General features: G+C 46.9%; 1 protein-coding gene across 2 annotated transcripts in view; it reads right to left on the reverse strand.

Moving 5' to 3' along the window:
- The window catches only part of CCDC60 (coiled-coil domain containing 60), a 262,580-nt gene that overhangs the window by 156,247 nt on the left and 84,193 nt on the right, over positions 1-22,140 (reverse strand). For both annotated transcript variants that reach the window (XM_082640818.1, XM_082640819.1), the window contains exon 3: positions 1,188-1,405. In XM_082640818.1, the coding sequence (XP_082496944.1) occupies positions 1,188-1,277 (90 nt within the window). In that variant the 5' untranslated portion in view covers positions 1,278-1,405. The remainder of the gene's footprint in view (positions 1-1,187; positions 1,406-22,140) is intronic.

The following is a 22,140-nucleotide window of genomic DNA, read 5'->3' on the forward strand; positions in this document are numbered from 1 at the left end:
CCAAGCCAGGTTATTTGGGTCCACGGCCCACATGCTCACACGCATCGCCGCCTCTGAAATATCTACCTCATTCCTCGTTCCTCCCTTCCTTCCCTTCCCCCAGTGCTATGCTGGGAAGTTTGTTCCCAGAGGGGGCTGCTCTGGATAAAACCCACTTCCGGGTAGCTTTTTGAGACAAAAGGAGACACGTGAAGACTGCATCTTGAAGAGCGAGCTCATTAAGAGGTCTGAGCAATGAGGGGTGCAAACAGCTGTGTCAATTCTTAGGAAATATCAATAGAAGCTCAGGAACGCTTTGGACCACCACGTAGGCATGGGTGAGTTTCTCTTCTGTGCCCTGACTTCCTCCCAGGCCCTCCTTCCTAGGGCAGGACCTTGAGCCACAAGATATGCCACTGTGCGTGGACCGCTGTGGGCCAGTAATTGCCTTTGACCCTCTCCCACTGTTCAGCTACCTTGGCCAATTAGTGGTGATATGGGGGTTCGCAGATACAATAACAAAGACACGCTTAACAAAGACATAACAGGCCTGCCCAGTGGTGATCATTTAAAAACAGAAACAACTTAACTCCGACACTAAACACATACTGATTTTTCTCTGTCTTTCAAACCAACAACAGTATTTCTTGTCCCATATACACATTATCAAGTGTTAGCATCGCCATGAACAATTTCCGCACCTTAGTCCTCACACTGTTTCTGCCTAGTTGGTGTTCCTGTTCTCATTTTGCAGACACGAGCGAATAAAGGCTCAGAGATGCTAAGCAATTTATCTAATCTCAAGAGCTGCTGAGACGCAAAGTCAGGCTTCAAACCCAAAGTCTGACACCGTAGTCTCCACAAAGAGAGAGGATGTGGACGTACCCTAAGCCCAGCGGATCGCTGAAAATAATTTCTTCGATGACAAACCTACAATTCATCTTAATTTTTTCCTGATGTTCTACAGTGTCACTGCCGATTTATTCCATCATTTTGGAATTACTGGCTAATTGGATGGCCCAGCTCCCCGCTCTGGTTGGCGTTTTCAGTCTTCACGTGTAACCAACCACCGATAGCAACGCGGATGTTTCCCGACAATTTAATTACACCGTGATTCTTCTCCCGCCCGCACCCCGTCCCTTGTTGGTCTGGAGGCTAATTCCGATTTTTCGTCTTGAAAACACGACTGCTAGAGAGGGGAGACTCACCTGCGTTAGAAGATCTGAGGCATAAAAGGGCCAGAGGGCCCCCGAGGCAGGGGCACTATGTATCTTCTTGGTGGCTGGTACCTTGGTCATCTTGGAAATCCTTCAGGCTTTCCTGTGTCCCCCAGGGAAGATGTATGTGTGTGTTTTCTTCCAGAATCTTCTACCTCAGCAGTCATTGGTGTCAGGGGCTCCAGCAATTTCTCCCCGACTCGCAGGTCCTAAAGACACAGACTCCAGACAGGTTTCTGACTGGGGAGGAATGGGAAAGCAAGTCTTCTGGGTTCCCCACCGACAGGATAAGGAAGTCCCGGCAGGGTGAAATCAGGCAAGCCTGGACTTACTTTTTAGACAGTCACAAACTTTTATGAGTTTTTCCCCATTTGGGAAGGGGATATCTTTGTCTTCTAGAAACAAAAATATGAACTAAAAAAGTAAAACTCCACTGACAAAGTCTGAGGGGGGCCCATGGAGGGGCCCGCAGACACCCATCCTGAGGCTGAGCGCCCGCGGAGAGGGAGCGAAAGCCGCGGCTAACTGCAAAGCCGGGGGCCCACTCGGTCGCCTGGCAACGGCACGCCCCGTGGAGGGCTTCCTCATTGGCTGGGCTTGGTGGGGGCGGGGTCGCGAACTCGCCCAAGCCATTGGGTCCGTGGCTGGGAGCGGGCGGCTGGCCGGGGAGCCACTTTCTCCAAACTCTGGTTTTTCCTCTCAGGCCTGAGGACCTTGACCCTTTGTCTCCGTCTAACTGCAAGCGACTCCTTCCTTCCAAACTCCCCCGTCCTGCCATAGCCCGCCAGTGATTTCTTGTGCCTTGGGGTTGGTAGACCAATGTGGGCCTTTAGCCCCGCAATTACTTTAACCTGAGATTTCTCTCCTTTATCCACCTGACAAATACACTTATTCATCCTTCAAACCCCTCATACACACACACACATATACATACACACATAAATGTATACATACATACGTCTATGTGTGCATGACAATTAAGTGCTTGGAATGTGCTAGATACTGTGCTAAGTGTTTTACATATATTAACTCAGTCCTCACAGCATGTCATTAAGGAAGGTATTTCCTTACCCTCTTTTTTTTTTTTTTTTTTTTTTTTTCTTTTTGCGGTATGCGGGCCTCTCACTGTTGTGGCCTCTCCCGTTGCGGAGCACAGGCTCCGGATGCGCAGGCCCAGCGGCCATGGCTCACGGGCCCAGCCGCTCCGTGGCATATGGGATCCTCCCAGACCGGGGCACGAACCCGTATCCCCTGCATCGGCAGGCGGACTCTCAACCACTGCGCCACCAGGGAGGCCCTCCTTACCCTCTTTTACAGACTAGGAAACTGAGGCACAAACAGGTTGACATCTTTAAGGTCACACAGAAAGTGTGCGAACTGGAATTCAAAGCCAGATCCGTTTGATTCTAAAATCCAACCTCTTAATCACTTAGCCTCATGATCCTGGATAAGATGCCTAATGTGGCTGAAGCTTGGCTTCCATTTCTTTCAAATGGGGAAAAATAACTTTACCACAGGTGTCAAGGATTAAAACAGATCATTATGTAAAGGCTGAGCACATGAGGAGTCCTAGTTAAGTGGCAACTATTACTATTATGTCCTGACACCACATTCCCAGGAAGAATTAGTCATTTTGGCAGTGCAGTGTTCATTTCACAGCAGATATTAATACTAATATTTATTGATCACACGCTCTGTGCCAGGTGCTCTACTGAGCACTTTACATTAACTCATTTAATCCAGTAGCCCTACGGGGTAGGTTCCAGCTTGCAGATTGATTGCACATGTTCTGATTTACATGCTTTATCCTTGGCATTATTTCACACTGGTTCAATCTGACTCTTATTTCTAACCCTTGAGCTGCTAAGGATTATGATGTCACCATAGCCGCACAATGACTTCACCTTCTCTTTAGAAGGCCTTGCTGCAAGATGACCCTCCAGAGAATACAAAATGCCCAGCCACACAGCTCCAAATGCTGATGCTTAGAAGTTGTTATTTTCCTGCCACTGTCCGAAGACTGAGTCTGACCTTTCTTTTTACAGGAAGTTTTGGTCTTCCTGCTTCCTTTGTGGGCAGCATTAAGCCATCAGCAAGCACTTTCAGAAGGATGCAGATAAACTGAATTGTGTTCAGAAGATGGGGCTGGGGATGAGAGGGGATGAGAAAAACAAGACAGAATGAGAAATGTTCAGCCCCGAGCAGAACAAAGGGCTGTCTTCATACGGCTTTGAGGGACAGGCTTGGCAAAGAAGAGCTCAATTAGTTTTGTCTGAGCCCAAAGAACAGGAAGAAGGTTTCAGCTCAATATGAGGAAATACACGGCAGAACACTGTTTTTTTTTTTTTTTTTTTTTTTTTTTGCGGTATGTGGGCCTCTCACTGTTGTGGCCTCTCCCGTTGCGAAGCACAGGCTCCGGACGCGCAGGCTCAGCAGCCATGGCTCACGGGCCCAGCCGCTCCGCGGCATGTGGGATCTTCCCAGACCGGGGCACGAACCCGTGTCCCCTGCATCGGCAGGCGGACTCTCAACCACTGCGCCACCAGGGAAGCCCCAGAACACTGTTTTAAAAGGCATGAGTTCTGGAGTCTGACTGGCTTGGCCACGGAGCAGTCTCAATGATCATCTCATAGGTCTATGATGAAACCAAATGGGTAATTCATGTGAAGAACAATGCCTAGCACAAAGGAAGTGCACAATTAATGTTAGCTCTTTTTGCTTTTGTTATTAACACCCACCTGTCAGAGCCATGCAAGAACTGGAAATAGAAAGGGCTCTGGAATAGAAAAGACCTGTGTTCAAAGCCTGGCTGTGCGGGCTTCCCTGGTGGTGCAGTGGTTGGGAGTCTGCCTGCTGATGCAGGGGACGTGGGTTCGTGCCCCAGTCCGGGAGGATCCCACGTGCTGTGGAGCGGCTGGGCCCGTGGGCCATGGCCGCTGAACCTGCACGTCCGGAGCCTGTGCTCCGCGACGGGAGAGGCCATGGCAGTGAGAGGCCCACGTACCGCCAAAAAAAAAAAAAAAAAAATCCTGGCTGTGTCATTTACTGGTAATGAGATCTTGGTCAAGTCATTTCACCTCTGCAAGCCTCAATTTCATCATGTACTATATATAAATAGTAATGGTGATGCCCACTTTGTACAGTTGGGAGGACTAAGTGAAATGATGAATGTATAGAGCCTAGTATCCAGCAAGGGCTCAAGGCATGCCATTAGTAGTTCCCTTTTCGGTTTGTGAATGGGTATGTTCCACAGAGAGAGAATGAGCTTCCCAGCACTAGAGGTATTCAACCCAATAAGGTCACATTCTAAGGTCCTGGGGGTTAAGACTTCAACATATGAATTTGTGGGGAGACACAAATCAACCTATAACACAGCTGCCTCCAACTAAAAGCTCACATAGTGTTGGATAGATGTTGCTGTGTTTCCCTCAAAACTGTAAAATCTTCCTATCTTCTGTGAATTTTCTGTGGCACCCTGGGGTGCCCCGGTGCACAGTTTGGGAACCACAGGGCTACAGGCCTGTTTTCTTTGAGCTGAGCAACCTTTTTATGCAAGAAGTTAACACCCACATGAGTCGACATAAAAATAACGTCTAATGGGAGTTTGTTAATACCTTGCCTCCTGGCCCCTAAGGTAGGACATCTCTGGAGCATGTTCTATAGTCCCCCAGAGGTCCCCTTCAGGACTGCCTTGGGGCAGCCCCATTGCCTGTAGCAGCTGCCTGCTCACCAAGCACCCAGCATTAGCTTCTTCCCTTTACCTGTTTCACTTTCCCACTCCCCTTCTGGTACTGCCTGGATGGCCTCCCAAATATATCCAAATTCTTGTTCCGAGGTCTGCTTCTGGGGAGCCCAAGCTAGGTCAGTGTTGACGGGAATAACCAGGAGGTCAGACTAAGTCAGGTCTGGAAATCTTCCCTCTTCCTCATCTCGTGACCTGGACTTGCTACCTTCTTGGGTCCCCTTGCCCCATAATCACCTCCTTACCTCTGCTCTCATGGATACATCTCTAGGAGTTTCTGGATATTCTTTGCATCCTTAAACACGCAGAGGCCAATGTGTTTTCAGATATGCAAATATATCCCCCAACAGTGAAATATTTGACAACTCAGATATGAAGTGATTGTTTAAATCTTAATTCCTGGTTGATTTACGCAAAATAGGAACTGAGAGATGTGAAGCGATGGGTGTTCTCTCCTCCCAATTCACCAAAAAGAAAGGCATCTGAAGGGATTAAAAATAGATGTATCAAGTAGCAGAAAAATTTTGGAATATGTTGGACGCCAGCTGGGGTAGCCGAAGTAAAATCTCCAAATCTGCTAAACACTTGAATTTCAGTCAGTACTACATACATCTGGCATTAAAAACCTATTCGAAAAGTCATCATTTTCTGAATATCTTTAATATACTTGTCTGTGTTGCATCTAGCACCCAGAGGACTCCTTCTGGGTATTTTTACTGAAATGTCAGCAGTGGATTTACAAATTATGGGGCCCAGGGCAAAAGTAAAACTTGGGGGCTTCCCTGGTGGTGCAGTGGTTGAGAGTCTGCCTGCCGATGCAGGGGACGCGGGTTTGTGCCCCGGTCCGGGAAGATCCCACATGCCGTGGAGCGGCTGGGCCCGTGAGCCATGGCCGCTGAGCCTGCACGTCTGGAGCCTGTGCTCCGCAACGGGAGGGGCCACAGCAGTGAGAGGCCCGCGTACCGCAAAAAAAAAAAAAAAAAAAAAGTAAAACTTGGGGCTCCTGTGACACCTGGTAGCTGGCAATCTATTGATGAATTGCTGCCAGGATGAGATATTGCTGGATAATGTGTATCTGTACTACGCCCCCGATTCCTGTACTTCACTAGGTTAAAGAAGGATGACTGCCTGCTACTTGGCCCCTTGGGGGCTCTATGGCCCCACCCCATCCCTACCCTATTCTCCAAATTACACCCCAGGGGGAGGGTGGTGAATTTGAATCTTTGTAAACAAAGAGAAGAAAATGCAATGTTAACCTCTCTTTCCTCCCCTTTCTCTTTACTTTGGTCCACCAGACCCAGCAACAGGGGATGTGGTATGGTCTGTAGGAATATTCTTCGTGAATTTCCCCCACTGGAGATCTAGGATGTGGCGGAAGCTACCTCCATAGATAAAGCTTTCCATTCCTACACTCTTCAGCACACCACCTCCTGGGCTGCAGGACAGATTGGAATAAGGGGATTATGAATCCCATTTTACCAAGATAGAAATTGAAGCTCTTGGGATCTAGCACTTGTTAGTGGTGTAGGTTGCCTGCGAATCCAGGTTTTATGATTCCAAATTCAGCAGCCTATTTCAGCACTCTGCCACAATGGCTTCATGCTTCAAGTTGTGTGTGTGTGTGTGTGTGTGTGTGTGTGTGTTCGTTCACACAGCAGGACAACCTAGGGTTATCTCTGCAAGGCCCGCCAAAACAAGGGATTTCCAAGCCACCTGGAAGGTTTTAATTTCTCTAGCCTTCTGGGGGAAACCTTTCCTTTAACATCCACATAAGACGTCTCCATGGGCACGGGGAGAGGGATAAATTAGGAATTTGGGACTAGCATATACACACTACTATATATAAAATAGATAAACAACAAAGACCTACTGTATAGCATAGGGAACTATACTCAATATTTTGTAATAACCTACATGGGAAAAGAATCTGAAAAAGAATAGGTATATATATGTGTATATATACATATACACATATATATATGAATCACTTTGCTGTACACCTGAAATTAATTTAACATTGTACATCAACTACACTTCAATAATAATAATAAGAAAAACGACACCAAAAAAAAAAAAGAAAGGACATCTCCAACACCCACCCACCCCCATCCCAGGTAGGAAAACACTCCCCTGCCAGGTAGTCCCAAGATTTCCAAGTAACTCACAACTTCCTGTTCAGCATGCACTCCATCCTGCTTCCTACCTGTATGGGTAGAATTGGGTGTCCTCCACACCCATGAGGTATATTCAAGTCCTAAACCCTGGGTGCCTGTGAGTGTGACCTTATTTTGAATAAGAGTCTTTGCAGAAATGATCAAGTTACAAAGAGGTCATACTGGATTAGGGTGGGCCCTGATCCTTTCTTACAAGAAGAGTAACGTTTGGACATAGAGACAGAAGACACACAAGGAGAATTGTAATAGGGAATAACAAATGTGACTCCGTATTAGATCTGTTTCTTTCACTTTAACCTTTGTATTCTATTACTCTTGCTACAAGTTAATCACTAAAGGGATGTTGCCTTCAAGTAACATAATGGCCCATCTCTGAGAACCCTGCCCCCATGCCTCAATGTAAAACTAAAATATCTTTGTTCAGCTCACAGGAAACAACCTGACCCAGCCCACCTGTGAATGGCTGCAGGGAAGAAGAAATTAACACATTCCCTCCTGAGTCTGGCAGAAACCAGGAGATATATGCAACCATTTTTGGCCTTTTTACTTTACCTTCTCACCTCCCTGCTCTTTGTTCTATAAAAGAAACTAGCATCCAGAGCCTGGAAAGACAGTTCTCTAGGACATTAGTCTGCCATCTTCTCAGACCCCCAGCTTTCCAAATAAAGTCACTATTCCTTGCCCCGACACCTCATCTCCCAACTTACTGGCCTGTTGTGCGCCGAGCAGAACAAGCTTGGACTCAGTAACAGAAGGCCAGGTGACAACAGAGGCAGAGAATGGGGTGACGTGTCCACAAGCCAAGGAAGGCTGTGGACTGCCAGCAATATCCAGAGAGGCAAGGAAAGATCTTCCCCTCGAGCCTTCAGAGGGAGTATGTCTTTGCCAATGTCTTGATTTTGGACTTCTAGTTCCAGAACTGTGAGAGAATAAATTGCTGTTGTTTTAATCCACCCATTTCACGGTAATTTGTTACAGCAGCTCCAGGAAACAAATACACCACCCGTTTTGCTTCAGCTTCATTTCCCTGTTGGCCCCAGTTTATTTATACCCTCAAAATGCTACTTTCCTAAACCTGCGTATAGTAGCATTTTACTAAAGGTTTCAAATGGTAGAAGAAGACTGCACAGCTCTGCAGACTCAGTGACTTACAATTAAATATCAGGCATCACTGAATTTTCAGTTAAATAAAATATAGTTATTTAAAATATAGTTCCCAGGTGATTCTAACACATAGGAACCCCTGCCATACATCCTGTTGGTAAGCTGCCTTTTCAAACATAATAAAATATAAACATCCTCCCACGTCTATAGATGTGTTTTTTAAAACATGTTTTTTTAAATGAGTGCTTGCTAAAATAGAGCTCCAGTGTATGGCTGTCCAAAAGTTTGTCCAACCAATTCCTTATTCTTGGACAGGGAACAGTCTGTTCCTGTCCTGGATGTCCTGGATGTACAACCGGGTAGTTTCATTCGAATAGGATGATGTTTTGTTGATTGCAGAGACCTGAGATCAACATTAGCTGATCATCCACACCTCATTATGAGGGCCTGGTGCCAGGACACATAACCAAGACCTCATGTAGTAGACATGTGCCACTTTTGCCTGTCCAGAATGCACACTTCCAGCGGGGAACGGTCCTGCCCTACTCTGATCACAGGATTCTTGTTAGGGTCACAGGAATGAGCTTATCACCGGTGCCTGGGCAATAATCCCATTTTCCCCTGAATACAGCCTCAGCCTCCCTGGACTCCCAGCTTTATCTCCTCCATGTAGTGACTGCCATTCTGTTTCCCTGTGCTGCACTCTGGAAACCCTCACCAGTCAGCAAACCCAGGCAATTACAGGACTCACCTTGTTTTCCGTTTCCGGTCTCTCAGAGATTACTATCCTTTATTGCCTGATGTCTAACGTCTTAAAAACCCTTGTTTTATATTTATTGTCTGACTTTTTTAGTGTCTTCAGGCAGAAGGGTGCATTCGACTCCTGTAACTCCATCTTAGCCAAAAAGTATAGGGCTGTATAGTGCAATAGCTGAAGTTAAGTACTCAACAGATAAACATCATATGAGACAGAAGAGAATAGAGATTATCTTTGGAGAGGGGCGGGGAATGGTGACTGGGAGTGAGACCCAGGGAGGCGCTATGCTGTTGATAATATTCTACCTGTTGATCAGGGTGGTGATTCTCTGATTATGTTTGCTTTGTGAACATTAAATGCTGTACATTATGAATTGTGTATTTTTCTGTATGTATGCTATACTTCAATAAATACGTTTATTTTAAAATACATTAAAACTTCAACAATAAAACAAATTTTCAACACTTGTGTGTGTGTGTGTTTTTTTTTTTTGCCCGTGCCATGCAGCATGTGGGATCTTAGTTCCCCAGCCAGAGATTGAACCTGCACCCCCTACTTTGGAAGCATGGAGTCTTAACCACTTGACCACCATGGAAGTCCCTTCAACACTTGTTATTGAGGGCAGATCTTAAGAGTCACACCAGCAACCAATATGCTATGGGCTTTGGAGTCAGAGCTAGTTTCAAATCCCATGTCTACATTTACTATCTATGTCACCTGGAGTCCTGTCATCACCTCTACAAACCCCAGTTTCCTCTACTCATAAGTAATGGTAATACTTATAGGGTGGCTATGAGGACCAAATGAGATATTTTATGTAAAAATATTCCAGGCACATAGTAGGTTGCAAATAAACGTTAGTTTCAACTCAAATATCTATTAATAGGGAATTGGTTAAATAAAATGTTACATTCTTACAATGGAATATTAATCAGTTGGTAAAAAAAAATGAGGTCATGCTATATGTATTTCTATGAGATGATCCAGATGTTAGTTAGGGTCCCAGGAAGACAGAGATGACATAGTCAAAGGGGGATAATAGAGGAGAGTGTAATTAAGGGGCTACTGCCGAAGGTGTAGGCAAAGTTAGCAGAAACCAACAGGGGATTGTGCAGTAATTCCAAGCTGGCAACAGTGGGGAGCTCTTATCAACTCTAGACCTGAAGAGACAAAGGGAGGGAGCAGTTAGCAGAATGAGAAGAACCTGTAGAAGATGGCTGTCCAGCAACAGAGCTGTAGCCTTCTGAAGAGGGAAGCAGCCAACCATAGCAACCTGGCACAGAGGGAGCAGAAAGGGTAAACACCCAAAGGTCGCATTCCTCCTGCCTTCTTATCTGTTGTAGGTGCCTCCAATCTACAGATGGACTCCAACTGGCAAGACCCAACTAGATGCTACAGGACAAGGGGCCCATTGGTGCAATTCATATAGGTCAGCTTCCAGAAGCACTGTGGAAAAGAGTGGAAAATGGATTGGGCAGAAGCTGTGCAAATAGAAAACATTCACAATCTTCAAGTTGTATTAAGTTTTGTGTTTTTTTTAAGGGGAGGAAAACGAGTATATCATATGTTAACTTTTTTTTTTTTTTTTTTTTACGGTACGTGGGCCTCTCATTGCCGTAGCCTCTCCCGTTGTGGAGCATAGCCTCCGGACGCGCAGGCTCAGCGGCCATGGCTCAGGGCTCAGCCGCTCCGTGGCATGTAGGATCTTCCCGGACCGGGGCACGAACCCGTGTCCCCTGCATTGGCAGGTGGACTCTCAACCACTGCGCCACCAGGGAAGCCCTATATGTTAACTTTTTATTAAAAAGAGAGAGAGATTGGAATGATACACAAGAAATTGTACCAGTGGTCACCTTGAAGTGGGGGAACAATAGCGTGTGGGAGGGATTAGGTGTGGGAGGGTGTATGAGTCAGAGCCCAGCAGGACACACATGGCAGGCTCAAGGCGATATGAAGACAGTTTATTTACAAAGGGACCATTTACACAGGTGTAGGTGTAATGGAACACAGGAGAAAGTGCAGTAACCAAGGGCTAGGATCAATGAAACTGTGGCCATTTCTAAGGGACAAGGGGAAGGAATGGTTACCAGCTCCTTGAAGGAGAGAGGTCACATTGGGAAGGCTTCCTTGAGAGGAGCAATGACCTGTAGTTGAGGGATACAAGCAGTCTGAGGCAACCTTGCAGGAAGGGTGCCCTAAACACATGCTGCTACTTTCCTCTGATCTCCTGCCAGTGCCGCCCATGGGCTCAACCCACCTAGAAGCCAGAGGGCATGAGAGCCTGTTGGTGCCATAGAAGTGGATCTGGAGGGGTAAGCAGAAGATGTCTAGCGTAAAGCATAACTTACTTTACACTGGATAGGGTTTTTCACTGTTTGAATTTTTCCTACCTCATGCACAAGCATTACTTTACAAATGCACAAATAAAAGTAAATGTCAGTTCCCTTCCCCAGCGTGCACACAGAAGCAGAGAAAAGTGTAATCCCCTGAAAAGAAGAGGGAAGAACAAACGGCTTCCTATTCCAGGCAAAGCTTGGGCACAACAGTTTCTTCCTCAGGGGGCTTGGCATGCTAGACGAGGCTGCTAGATTGATCATTACCAAGATGAAGTTGAAATGTCCATATTTTTGTTTATCTGACCCCAAATGCATCTATTCCCCCTTGCTGCATTTCCCCCCTGCTTTTCTGAAAAGTGACAGCTAAGAATGTAGTTTACTACTATTGTTTCCTCTATCTCTTTCCCTCCTTCCTCTCTTACACCTCTCCCCATGTTTTCCCTATAATTTCTTTTGATAACTTGTAATTTTGAACTCACAATTCATCTAACCATTTGGGAGGCAATTTTCCTGCTCCTACCTTCTTCCAGGCATCATTGTTTAGACAGTCTGGATGGGGTGGCCCAGTTTTCAATTTCCTGATAACATCTTTCTTGAAGAGACTTTCTCTGCCTTCTCTCGCTGGCTTTGTCCTCTGCTGCTCTCTGCGTTCTGCTCAAGGACAGCCTCAGAAGTACATAACTGTTTCTTGTCTTGCAGTCTCCTGACTTCTGGCACTTTGGTAGAAACTGTCTTTCTTTCTCTTAGCTTCAGTGACACTTCTTTCTCAATAAAATATGCTCTTTCAAACAGCTGTTGAGGAATATGACATTTGGAATATATAATAGCTGTATTCTAACATACATCTTTATCAGACAGTAGCTAAAAGAAAAAAAGGAACTCACTGAAGTGGAAAATCCATTCAAAGGATTTGCGTATCTGCCAACCCCAAGCCATCCCCACCCTGCCCTGCCCCTAACTATGTTTTCTGATTTTCTGAATTTCGTTTGCAAACTTCTTTCTCCCACTGAACAATCATGGAATTAAAACAAACCTTTTTCCTCTTACCTTTACAATAACACTTGTCGGTTGTGGGAAAACTACAAAACACAAAGAATTAACCAAAAATAAAAGTGCTGCTATTATTTGGTATATTTCTTCCAGATACTCTTTTTAGAAGGGTTTTAGAAGTGTACTTACTTTTCAAAATGAAAATAGGCTTTAAGAAATTTTTGACTGTAGGAGTAACATAGGTATGTTTATAATTAGATGTTAAAAAGTATACACGTTTTATATATAGATTCATTTGTATTATTTTTTAGATCCACATATAAGTGACATTATGTAGTATTTGTCTCTGTCTATCTGACTTACTTAACTAAGTATAATATTCTCTAGGTCCCTCCATGGATAAAAAAGGAAAAAAAATGAGAATTAATTTTGTTCATAAGATTAAAAAAAGTATACATGTGGAAGAAAACTACCATAGTCCCCCTAGCCGGGGATTATTATTTAGTCTTTTGGTATATACAATTCCATATGTTTCCCAGATACATCTATATCTACATCTATATCTTATCCCTTCTTTTTTGTCAAAAATCAGACCACAGGGGCTTTCCTGGTGGCGCAGTGGTTGAGAGTCCGCCCGCCGATGCAGGGGACACGGGTTCGTGCCCTGGTCTGGGAGGATCCCACGTGCCGCGGAGCGGCTGGGCCCGTGAGCCATGGCCACTGAGCCTGCACGTCCGGAGCCTGTGCTCCGCACCGGAAGAGGCCACAACAGTGAGAGGCCCGCATACTGCAAAAAAAAAAAAAAAAAAAAAAAAAAGTAGCTGAACCACTTTCTGCAAGAAATAAACAAATTTGGGATGGAGAACACCGAGCCACATGTCAGAGAGGGTAGAACCCGAGTTAAAAAAACAGAGGACTTTTAGAAACAAGAATATCAAATATCGAATTTGTTATTTGCGCCGCTGTGCTGTAACGCCATGTACTCTCTCAAGTGTTCAGTCAGGCTTAATACTACGTGGGTCTCTTGCCACCAAGTGATAGAAATACAACTCAAATTGGATTAAGAAAAAAATAAGCTAGGAGTGTTTATTCGCTTATGAAATTGAATACACCAGGCATGGCTGGATTCAGGGACTTAAGTCATGTCACTGACGTTTGGTATCTTTTTATATCTTTTCTTTTTCTCTTGGTTCACTCTCAGGTATTGACTCCCAATAGTTTTCTCTAAAAAGACCCAGGGCTAATTCTTATTGGATGGACTGGGACCATATGACCATCTTTGAACCAATCATTGTGGCCAGACGGATGGAATGCTCTGAGTGGCCAGGGTTGGATCACATGCTCACCCTTGGATCCAGAGATGGTGTCACATTCACACCCTCTTGGTTTGAGTTGCGTGAGGAGTGGTTTCCAGAAAATTGGGGTCACAGTGGGAGAATCAGTGGTGGGAAGCCAACATAATATATTGAATACATGCTCACTGACACAGTGCCTCACGTGAGCAGTTTGCTTAATGGAGAGTAAGGAGCTGAATTCCGCATCTGTTTGCCCCAGTGTAGAAATGGACTCTCTGAGCAGCACATCAAGATGAGCCCTAAATAAAACTAAGAACAAAAGGAAAGTATTCCTGGTATTTCACAGAAATCTTGGGGAGGGCATGACATTTTTCTACAATTTGTACAAAGGGTATCCATACCAATCTTGTTTAGCTTTTATTTTTATTTATTTATTTTTTTTTGCGGTATGCGGGCCTCTCACTGTTGTGGCCTCTCCCGTTGCGGAGCACAGGCTCCGGATGCGCAGGCCCAGCGGCCATGGCTCACGGGCCCAGCTGCTCCGCGGCATATGGGATCCTCCCAGACCGGGGCACGAACCCGTATCCCCTGCATCGGCAGGCGGACTCTCAACCACTGCGCCACCAGGGAGGCCCTTGTTTAGCTTTTAAATGAAAGAGGATCCCTGAGGAGATGTGGATTGCATAAATGGGAAAACTGAGGCCCAGAGAGGTTCTGAGACCTGCCCAAAGTCACACAGCTAATTTTTTTTTTTTTTGCGGTACGCGGGCCTCTCACTGTTGTGGCCTCTCCCGTTGCGGAGCACAGGCTCCGGACGCGCAGGCTCAGCGGCCATGGCTCACGGGCCCAGCCACTCCGCAGCATGTGGGATCTTCCCGGACCGGGTCACAAACCCGTGTCCCCTGCAATAGCAGGTGGACTCTCAACCACTGCACTACCAGGGAAGCCCCACACAGCTAATTTTTATTCGAGCCTAGACTGAGCACAGTCTCCTGCCATGGCTCAGCAATGTTGTCTCCACATGACTCAAGCAGAATTCCCTCTTATATGCTGCTTACGTCAAAACTAGAAATGTCCTAAAGCCTTGTTCCCCTGGCAGCTCTTACCCTTATGAGCCCCTCGCTTGACCCTGGGGCTGCCTGGGGGCTCTGCATGGACTTGGATGGAAGAGCTTGTATGGGAATAGAGGAGTCAGGCTCCAACCTCTTTAGGAGACTGGGAACCCAGGTGTCTGAAAAGGAGGCTTAAGATGCAGGGCCCGGGACTTCCCTGGAGGTCCAGTGGCTAAGACTCCACGCTCCCAATGCAGGGGGCCCGGGTTCAATCCCTGGTCAGGGAATTAGATCCCACATGCCACAACTAAAGATCCCACGAACTGCATCTAAGAGCCGGTGCAGCCAAATTAAAAACTAAAAAAAAAAAAAAAAAAAAGATGCAGGGCCGAACAAGAAAAGCAAACCAACTGGGCAGGGTCAGTGGAATAAGCAGAAATGACCAAGAGAAGATAAATGGCTAAAGAAAGGGGACAGATATTTATAGCGTACTTCCTATACCAGGTATTTTGCATATATTACTTTACTCAATCTTCACTAAATTTTTAATTTCAGGGGACGAAAGGGAAGGGGAGGGAAGGGAGTGGCTATCAGCAGGGGCCATGCTGTGAAGGGCTTTGAATTTGGCTGCATGAGAGAGTGAATGAATGAATGGAGTTTATATCTGTATTACTTTATTGCTGTAACAAAGTACCATGAACTGGGAGCTTTCAACAGCAGAAATTTCTTTTTTTTTTTTTTTTTTTTTTTTTTTTTTGCGGTATGTGGGCCTCTCACTGTTGTGGCCTCTCCCGTTGCGGAGCACAGGCTCCGGACGCGCAGGCTCAGCGGCCATGGCTCACAGGCCCAGCCACTCCGCGGCATGTGGGATCTTCCTGACCGGGGCACGAACCCGTGTCCCCTGCATCGGCAGGCGGACTCTCAACCACTGAGCCACCAGGGAAGCCCTCAACAGCAGAAATTTCTTGTTTCACAGTTCTGGAGGCTAGAAGTCCAAGATCAAGGTATCAGCAGGGTTAATTCCTTCTGAAGCCTGTGAGAATCTGTTCCAGGCCTCTCTATCCTAGCATCTAGTGGTTTTGGGGCAATCCTTAATGTTCCCTGGCTTGTAAATGTATAACCCTGACCTCTGTCTTTATCTTCTCACGGCATTCTCTCCATGTGCATGTCTGTGTCTGTGCCCCAAATTCACCTTTTTATAAGGATACAATTACATTGGATTAGGGCCCACCCAGTATGACCTCATCTTTAATTACATCTGCCACGACCCTGTTTTCAAGTGAGGTCACATTCTGAGATACTGGGGGGTTAAGATTTCAGCATCTGAATTTTGTAGCGGGGCGGGGGGACACAGTTCAACCCATAACAATGGCTAAGTGGAATCTTGAGAAAAGCTGAATTTAGCAAATTTAAACAGATTACTTTAGGGCCTCTATGGTGATTTCACAGCCTCACGGAAAAATCTCTCATACTCCTCCCATTGAGACGTGGGGCCTCTGTTCTCTCCCCTGGAATCCGAGACAGAGTATGGTGGAAATGCTATGTGACTTCCGAGGGTGGATCATAAAACGCCATGCCACTTCCACCTCGTTTGCTGGAATACTGGGCTGTACTTAAGAAGTCTGAATACCCTGAGGCCAGCCCTCTGAGAAGCACATGGATATTCTCTGGCCAGCAGTCCCAGCTGAGCCCAGTCCAAAAGTTATCCTGTTAAGATGCCAGACAGGTAAGTGAAAAAGCTATCTGGGAACTGCACACTCCAGCCCCAGCTGTTCTAGTCCCAGCTGGCAGAGGCTTCTGAGGTAAAGTCCCAGCCCTCGTGGAAGAAGGACAGGTAGCTCTGGCTGTGCCCTGTCTGGATTCTGAGCCACAGAATCAGTGAACGTAAAAAATGTTTCTTGCTTTAAGCCACTAAGTTTAGGCTGTGTATTATCAGCATCCTCCAGAGAAACAAAACCAATTCCACCTCTATCTCCATCTCTCAAGTCCAAAGGCAGCTGTAGGCAGAACTCCCTCTTTCTCAGGGGACACCAGTCTTTTTTTCTCTTGAGGCCTTCAACTGATTAGATGAGGCCCGCCCACATTATAGAGGGTAATCTGCTTCACTGAAAGTCTACTGATATAAACATTAATCTCATCTAAAAAAATACCTTCACAGCATCACCTAGACTAGTGTTTGACCGAATATCTGGGTACCATGGCCTAGCCAAGTTGACACATAAATTAACTATCACATACTCGTTTGTTACACAGCAGTAGCTAACCAGAACAGCCTCTCGCAGCCTCTCAGCCTGCTGCTGCACTGTGTGACTTTCCAAGTGGGTGATAATAAGTTCCATTTTCCAATTTTATTTGGTCAAATTTCCTGCCCTCCTTCCCTCTCCCTCCCCCTTTTAAACAGAGATCTTTTGGGTATGTTGTTCTGCAGATCACATGTTAAGAATCTTGTGTAGCAGTTAAGAGTCCCTGATTTGGAGTCTGACAGAATTAGATTCAGTTCTTGACTGTACTAGCTCCTAGCTGTGTGACCTTGAGTAATTGAGTAAACCTCTCTGGGTCTCAATATCATCATCTATAAAGTAAGATAATCATACTGACCTTGGTGCTATTTTGAGGAGTGAATTAAATGGGCCATGGAAAGGGCTCAGTCCAGCACCTGGGCACACATTTTTAAAAATTCATTCATTCACGAGTAGGCCCCAGATTTTACCAGTCTGTGGTGCTGTATTTCCTTTTAAGATCTTCATTATGAGGCTCAAGCTTCCATCCCACTCAATTTCTAGAAGATTCTCCCCCTCCCACTTTCCCTTTCTTTCTGTGCGTGTGTGTGTGTGTGTGTGTGTTTCTCCTCCTCTTTTTCTTTTCCTTTGTAAAGCCAGGCTTCCCCCACTGGGGAGCGCATGCATGTTTCACAAATTCATCTTGCTTGTCCCTGTGGCCAGCCGCGGTTCTCTGGACCACTGCTTCACGTCTCCCACGAGGCGCTGCTCCTTCTGCTTTAGCTCCCCTCCTTCAGCCTCCAGCTGCCGCTCTGCCCTGCACACCTCCCCTCAAGCACGGGACAGACCTTGCTGCCCATGGTGGCAGCGAAGAACAGGCTGCAACTTTTTTTTTTTTCTTGCGGTACGCAGGCCTCTCACGGTTGTGGCCTCTCCCGTTGCGGAGCACAGGCTCCGGACGCTCAGGCTCAGCGGCCGTGGCTCACGGGCCCAGCCGCTCCGCGGCATGTGGGATCTTCCCGGACCGGGACACGAACCCGTGTCCCCTGCATCGGCAGGCGGACTCTCAACCACTGCGCCACCAGGGAAGCCCCAGGCTGCAACTTCTATGCTGACTTGACTGAGTGTTCCAGGGCGGTGGGAGGGGAGCGGAAGTGAAGTGTCGGCTTCTAAATGCGACTGGAGGGAACGTGCTCAGAGACCAGAGACCCAACTCCCTGGACGCTTACGGACTCCGCCCCCCACACTGTGTCAGTGCACCCGGTGCTCAGGGCACTGCCTGCCTTGGAGTTCACACCTACCACCCAGCTTAAGACCCACCTCTCCGCATCCTCATTGTCTGACCTCATTCCAGGGTGATGGGCAGTGCCCACCACCTTCCACTGCCTTTTGGAAAAATCTGGCCTGAATCGTCAGGGAGATGATGTATGCCCTGTGGTCCTCTGTATTAGTCAGAGTCCTCCAGAGAAACAGAATCTATAGGATATATACAGTTGACCCCTGAACAACATGGGTTTGAGCTGCACGGGTCCGCTTACATGCAGATTGTTTTCAATAAATACATACAGTACTACATAATCAGTGGTTGATTGAATCTGCAGACGTGGAACCATGGATACAGAGGGCTGACTACGGGACTTGAGCATCTGCATATTTTGGTATCCACGGCGGGTCCTGGAACCAATCCCCTGCGGATACTGAGGGATGACCGTATGTGTATATACATGTATATCTACGGGCAGAGATTTATTATAAAGAATTGGCTCATGTGATATAGAGGCTGAGGAGAACATACCCAGAAGAGCCAGCCTGAAGGCCTCAGGTCCAAAAGAGCCAATGCTCTAAGTTCCAGTCTGAGTCCAAGTCCGAAGGCAGAAGACTGATGTCCCAGCTCCAAGAGAGTCAGGGAGAGACAGAGAGAGGGATAAAGAGAGTCCTTCTTTCTACTCAGCCTTTTCTACTCTTGAGGCCTCCAACAGACAGGATGAGGCCCACCCACACTGGGGAGGCTGATCCTCTTGACTCACTCATTCAAATGTTACTCTTACCCGGAAACACTCTCACAGCTACACCCAGAAATAATGTTTCCCTGAGTACCTGGGCACCCCACGGCCCAGCCAAGTTGACACAAACGATTCACCATCACACTCCATACATCCGGGCCCAGCTGCCCGTCGTTGGCACACCCTGAGTTTGCAGGGCACCCACGGCCAGGCCAGTCCTCTGCCGTGCCTCCCCTCCACGCGAGGGCAAGTGAGGTCTTAGCATCTTCCACCCTCCATGCACGTCTTTACATGTCGACATGCCGCACCTCATCACCTACAAACAGCTGCTCAAACAAGAACTCACACAAACTCCCCAGAACCTGCACTAATTTAAAGGCTTAGAACGTCTAAATCCACAGAAAGAAGGAACAAGTTGCCAGGGAGAAAGCCGATTCATTTAACTCCCATGGAAAGAGAAGAGGCATTGGAATTAGTTGAACATGGATTCAAAGGCAAGCCTTGCCCACACCTGTGCAGTTTCTGCTCCTATGAAATGGGGACGGTCCCAGTTCCTGCTTTAGAGAGCGGCTGTGAAGGTGGCATGACAAACACTTAAAGAGGTGCCTGGCACGTAGGACATCCTCTGATGGCTGCTGCTCTTATTACTATTTGTACTACTTTTAACATTACCAGATTAAAAGTAAAAGTGTTACCAGAGATTTCGATGCCTTAAGATCAACAAGGGGCTTCCCTGGTGGTGCAGTGGTTGAGAATCTGCCTGCCAATGCAGGGGACCCGGGTTCGAGCCCTGGTCAGGGAGGATCCCACATGCCGCGGAGCAAATGGGCCTGTGAGCCACAACTACTGAGCCCGCGCGTCTGGAGCCTGTGCTCCGCAACGGGAGAGGCCGCGACAGTGAGAGGCCCGCGCACCGCGTTGAAGAGTGGCCCCCACTCGCTGCAACTGGAGAAAGCCCTAGCACAGCAATGAAGACCCAACACAGCCAAAAATAAATACATAAAAAAAAAAAATCAACAGGGCCACAATATTCTTGACCGGAAGTTGGCAGGGGAGGGGGCCACTTATCCCTGTGATAAAGTTTGGAGTTGAATTGGAAATATTCTGAAGTCTGTTCTAGCAGTCTTTTGTTTTAAGGGAAGAAGCCTGGGTTTGGGGTTCTGACAGGTGACACGGGTTTGAACCATAGCTTTGACTCATTAGCCATGTCACCTTGACCAGGTGATGAATCGCTCCAAAACCTCTGTTTTCACATCTGTAAAGTGGGGATACTGATATGGGTTGAGGACAGGAATGGCAACGATGTAGAACTACGGAGCAGGGAGATTGTTCCACTGTAGGTCCTCAGAATCTGGGAGCTTTTTAATATTGTCATTGTACCTTTTTTTTCTAGACACAATTCAACAACCCATGACGGACACTAAAGTGACCACTTCCAAGTTGCCCCAGGAAGACCGTGGTGTGCTCTGCAATCCTAACCCCAGAGGAGTACTCTGATGGATATCCATTGTTTTTATCGGCCCAGCACCCATCTCCCTTCTTCTGGGTACAGCACCCCAATTTTCGGGGGGAAGGTGGGGAGTACTCACCACTCTGACACCCTCAGTCCCTATGGTTCACATAGGATTGGCCTCATGCTCCAGATACAGGCTTGGGCACGTGACCCAGGTCTAGCCAATGGGTATATTTCATCCTCCAGGGGCACAGTGACTGGTTCAGGTGGCCCTGTGAGACTCTTCTAGGAGCTGATAGGTTGGGAGCTTGGGAGCAACAGGGACCATCTTTCCCATGAGAGAGACGCCAACACAGAGAAAGACAGGTGAGAGATATAGGGAGAGACTGAGCCTGATGACATGCTTAAAGCCCCCACATTGAGCTGTGCCTGAAGATTGCTTCCTTGGTTGATGTTTGAGTTCCAGGAGCCAATAGATTCCCTCTTTTGGGCTTAATGCCATTTTAATGTGAGGTTAAATGATTTGTAACCAAACACACGCTAACCAATGTAATTTCGCCCTCTCTCTGCTCCTGCTGACGTACCTGTCACTCCTGGTGGCCTGCAATAAGAACATTTCACCAGGAAAAGAGAATTTCTTTCAGTCTTCCTGTGTTGTCTCAAAAGAGCCTGGTTTACATCCCCAACAGAGATGCTTATAATCGGCCAATCAGAGCAAGGACCAGGGTGGTGTATGTGTGCCAACAAATCACTCAAGCAGGCAAAACTCTTGGGGTTTTATAATTATGTAGAAAGGCCTAAGATTCCTGTAGGGGTCAGCAAATTAAAATTCTCCCAGGGGCTCAGGGCTTCTGAATGCGGGTTTCTGATAATCTTGTTTATGTCCTGGGGTAAATAAATCCATCTTTTGTTCTGTGTTATTCAACTCTCAGCACTGTTTGTAATTAAAGGGGTGGAGGGTGGAGAAATGAATGAGTTCTTTAATTGGCTCTGTTCTGGGTGACACGGAGTAAGACAGAAAGGGGGTGGCCTGCTCTGCCCTGGGAGCCGGTGATAAAACCTGGGGCAGCTGGTGATCAAGGGGCGAAGGGGCGGAAATCTGCCGTCATTAGCGTGACCAGTGAGCACAGGCCGCGGCTCCGCTGGTCTGTGCCAGGGTCCTCCTGAGACACGGAGAGAACCGGAGTGAGTGTGGCTGGTTTCAGAAGTCACGCCACCCCTACCCCCAGTCACGGACACCCTGGCGGCACTATTACTCAGCCCACCTTCCACTTTCCTACCGCCATGGCTCTAGGGGTGGGAGGATGACAAAATAAAGTGACAGAATCCTACTAGATGGTCAGATAAAGAGAAAGCCCACTTGGATAATGAACACAAGTAATAACAGATGCGTTAGCTCCCATGGGTTGAGTGTTTTCTAGTGCCGGACGCTGGGTTGAGAGCAGTACACACATGCTTTCTTTTAAGGCTCTCAAGAATCCCATGTTATTGGCATCACTGTCTGCAGTTTTTGGAGGAAGACGTGGAGACACAGAGGTTAAGTGACTTGCCGGAGATCCCTTGGCTATGAATGACGAAGCGGGTGTTCACCTCCAAGTCAACCAGACGACAAAGCTACGCTTGTGTTGACTGCATTACGCCTCCCCAGTGCCTTTCTGGAACTCTGCTTTGTCCCTCTAGAGCTTTTAAACTTTTAAAAATCAAGTCGTGTACTCTCTCTGAGTCTCAGAGTCCCATCTGTAAGATGGGGGTAACGACACTTTGATGCAGCAGGGTGCGTGGATGCAAACAACAGAAACATACTTTGGTTCATTTAAGC

This window comes from Mesoplodon mirus (assembly GCF_964341445.2).
Source record: "Mesoplodon mirus genome assembly, chromosome: 13".
Taxonomy (NCBI): Eukaryota; Metazoa; Chordata; class Mammalia; order Artiodactyla; family Ziphiidae; genus Mesoplodon; species Mesoplodon mirus.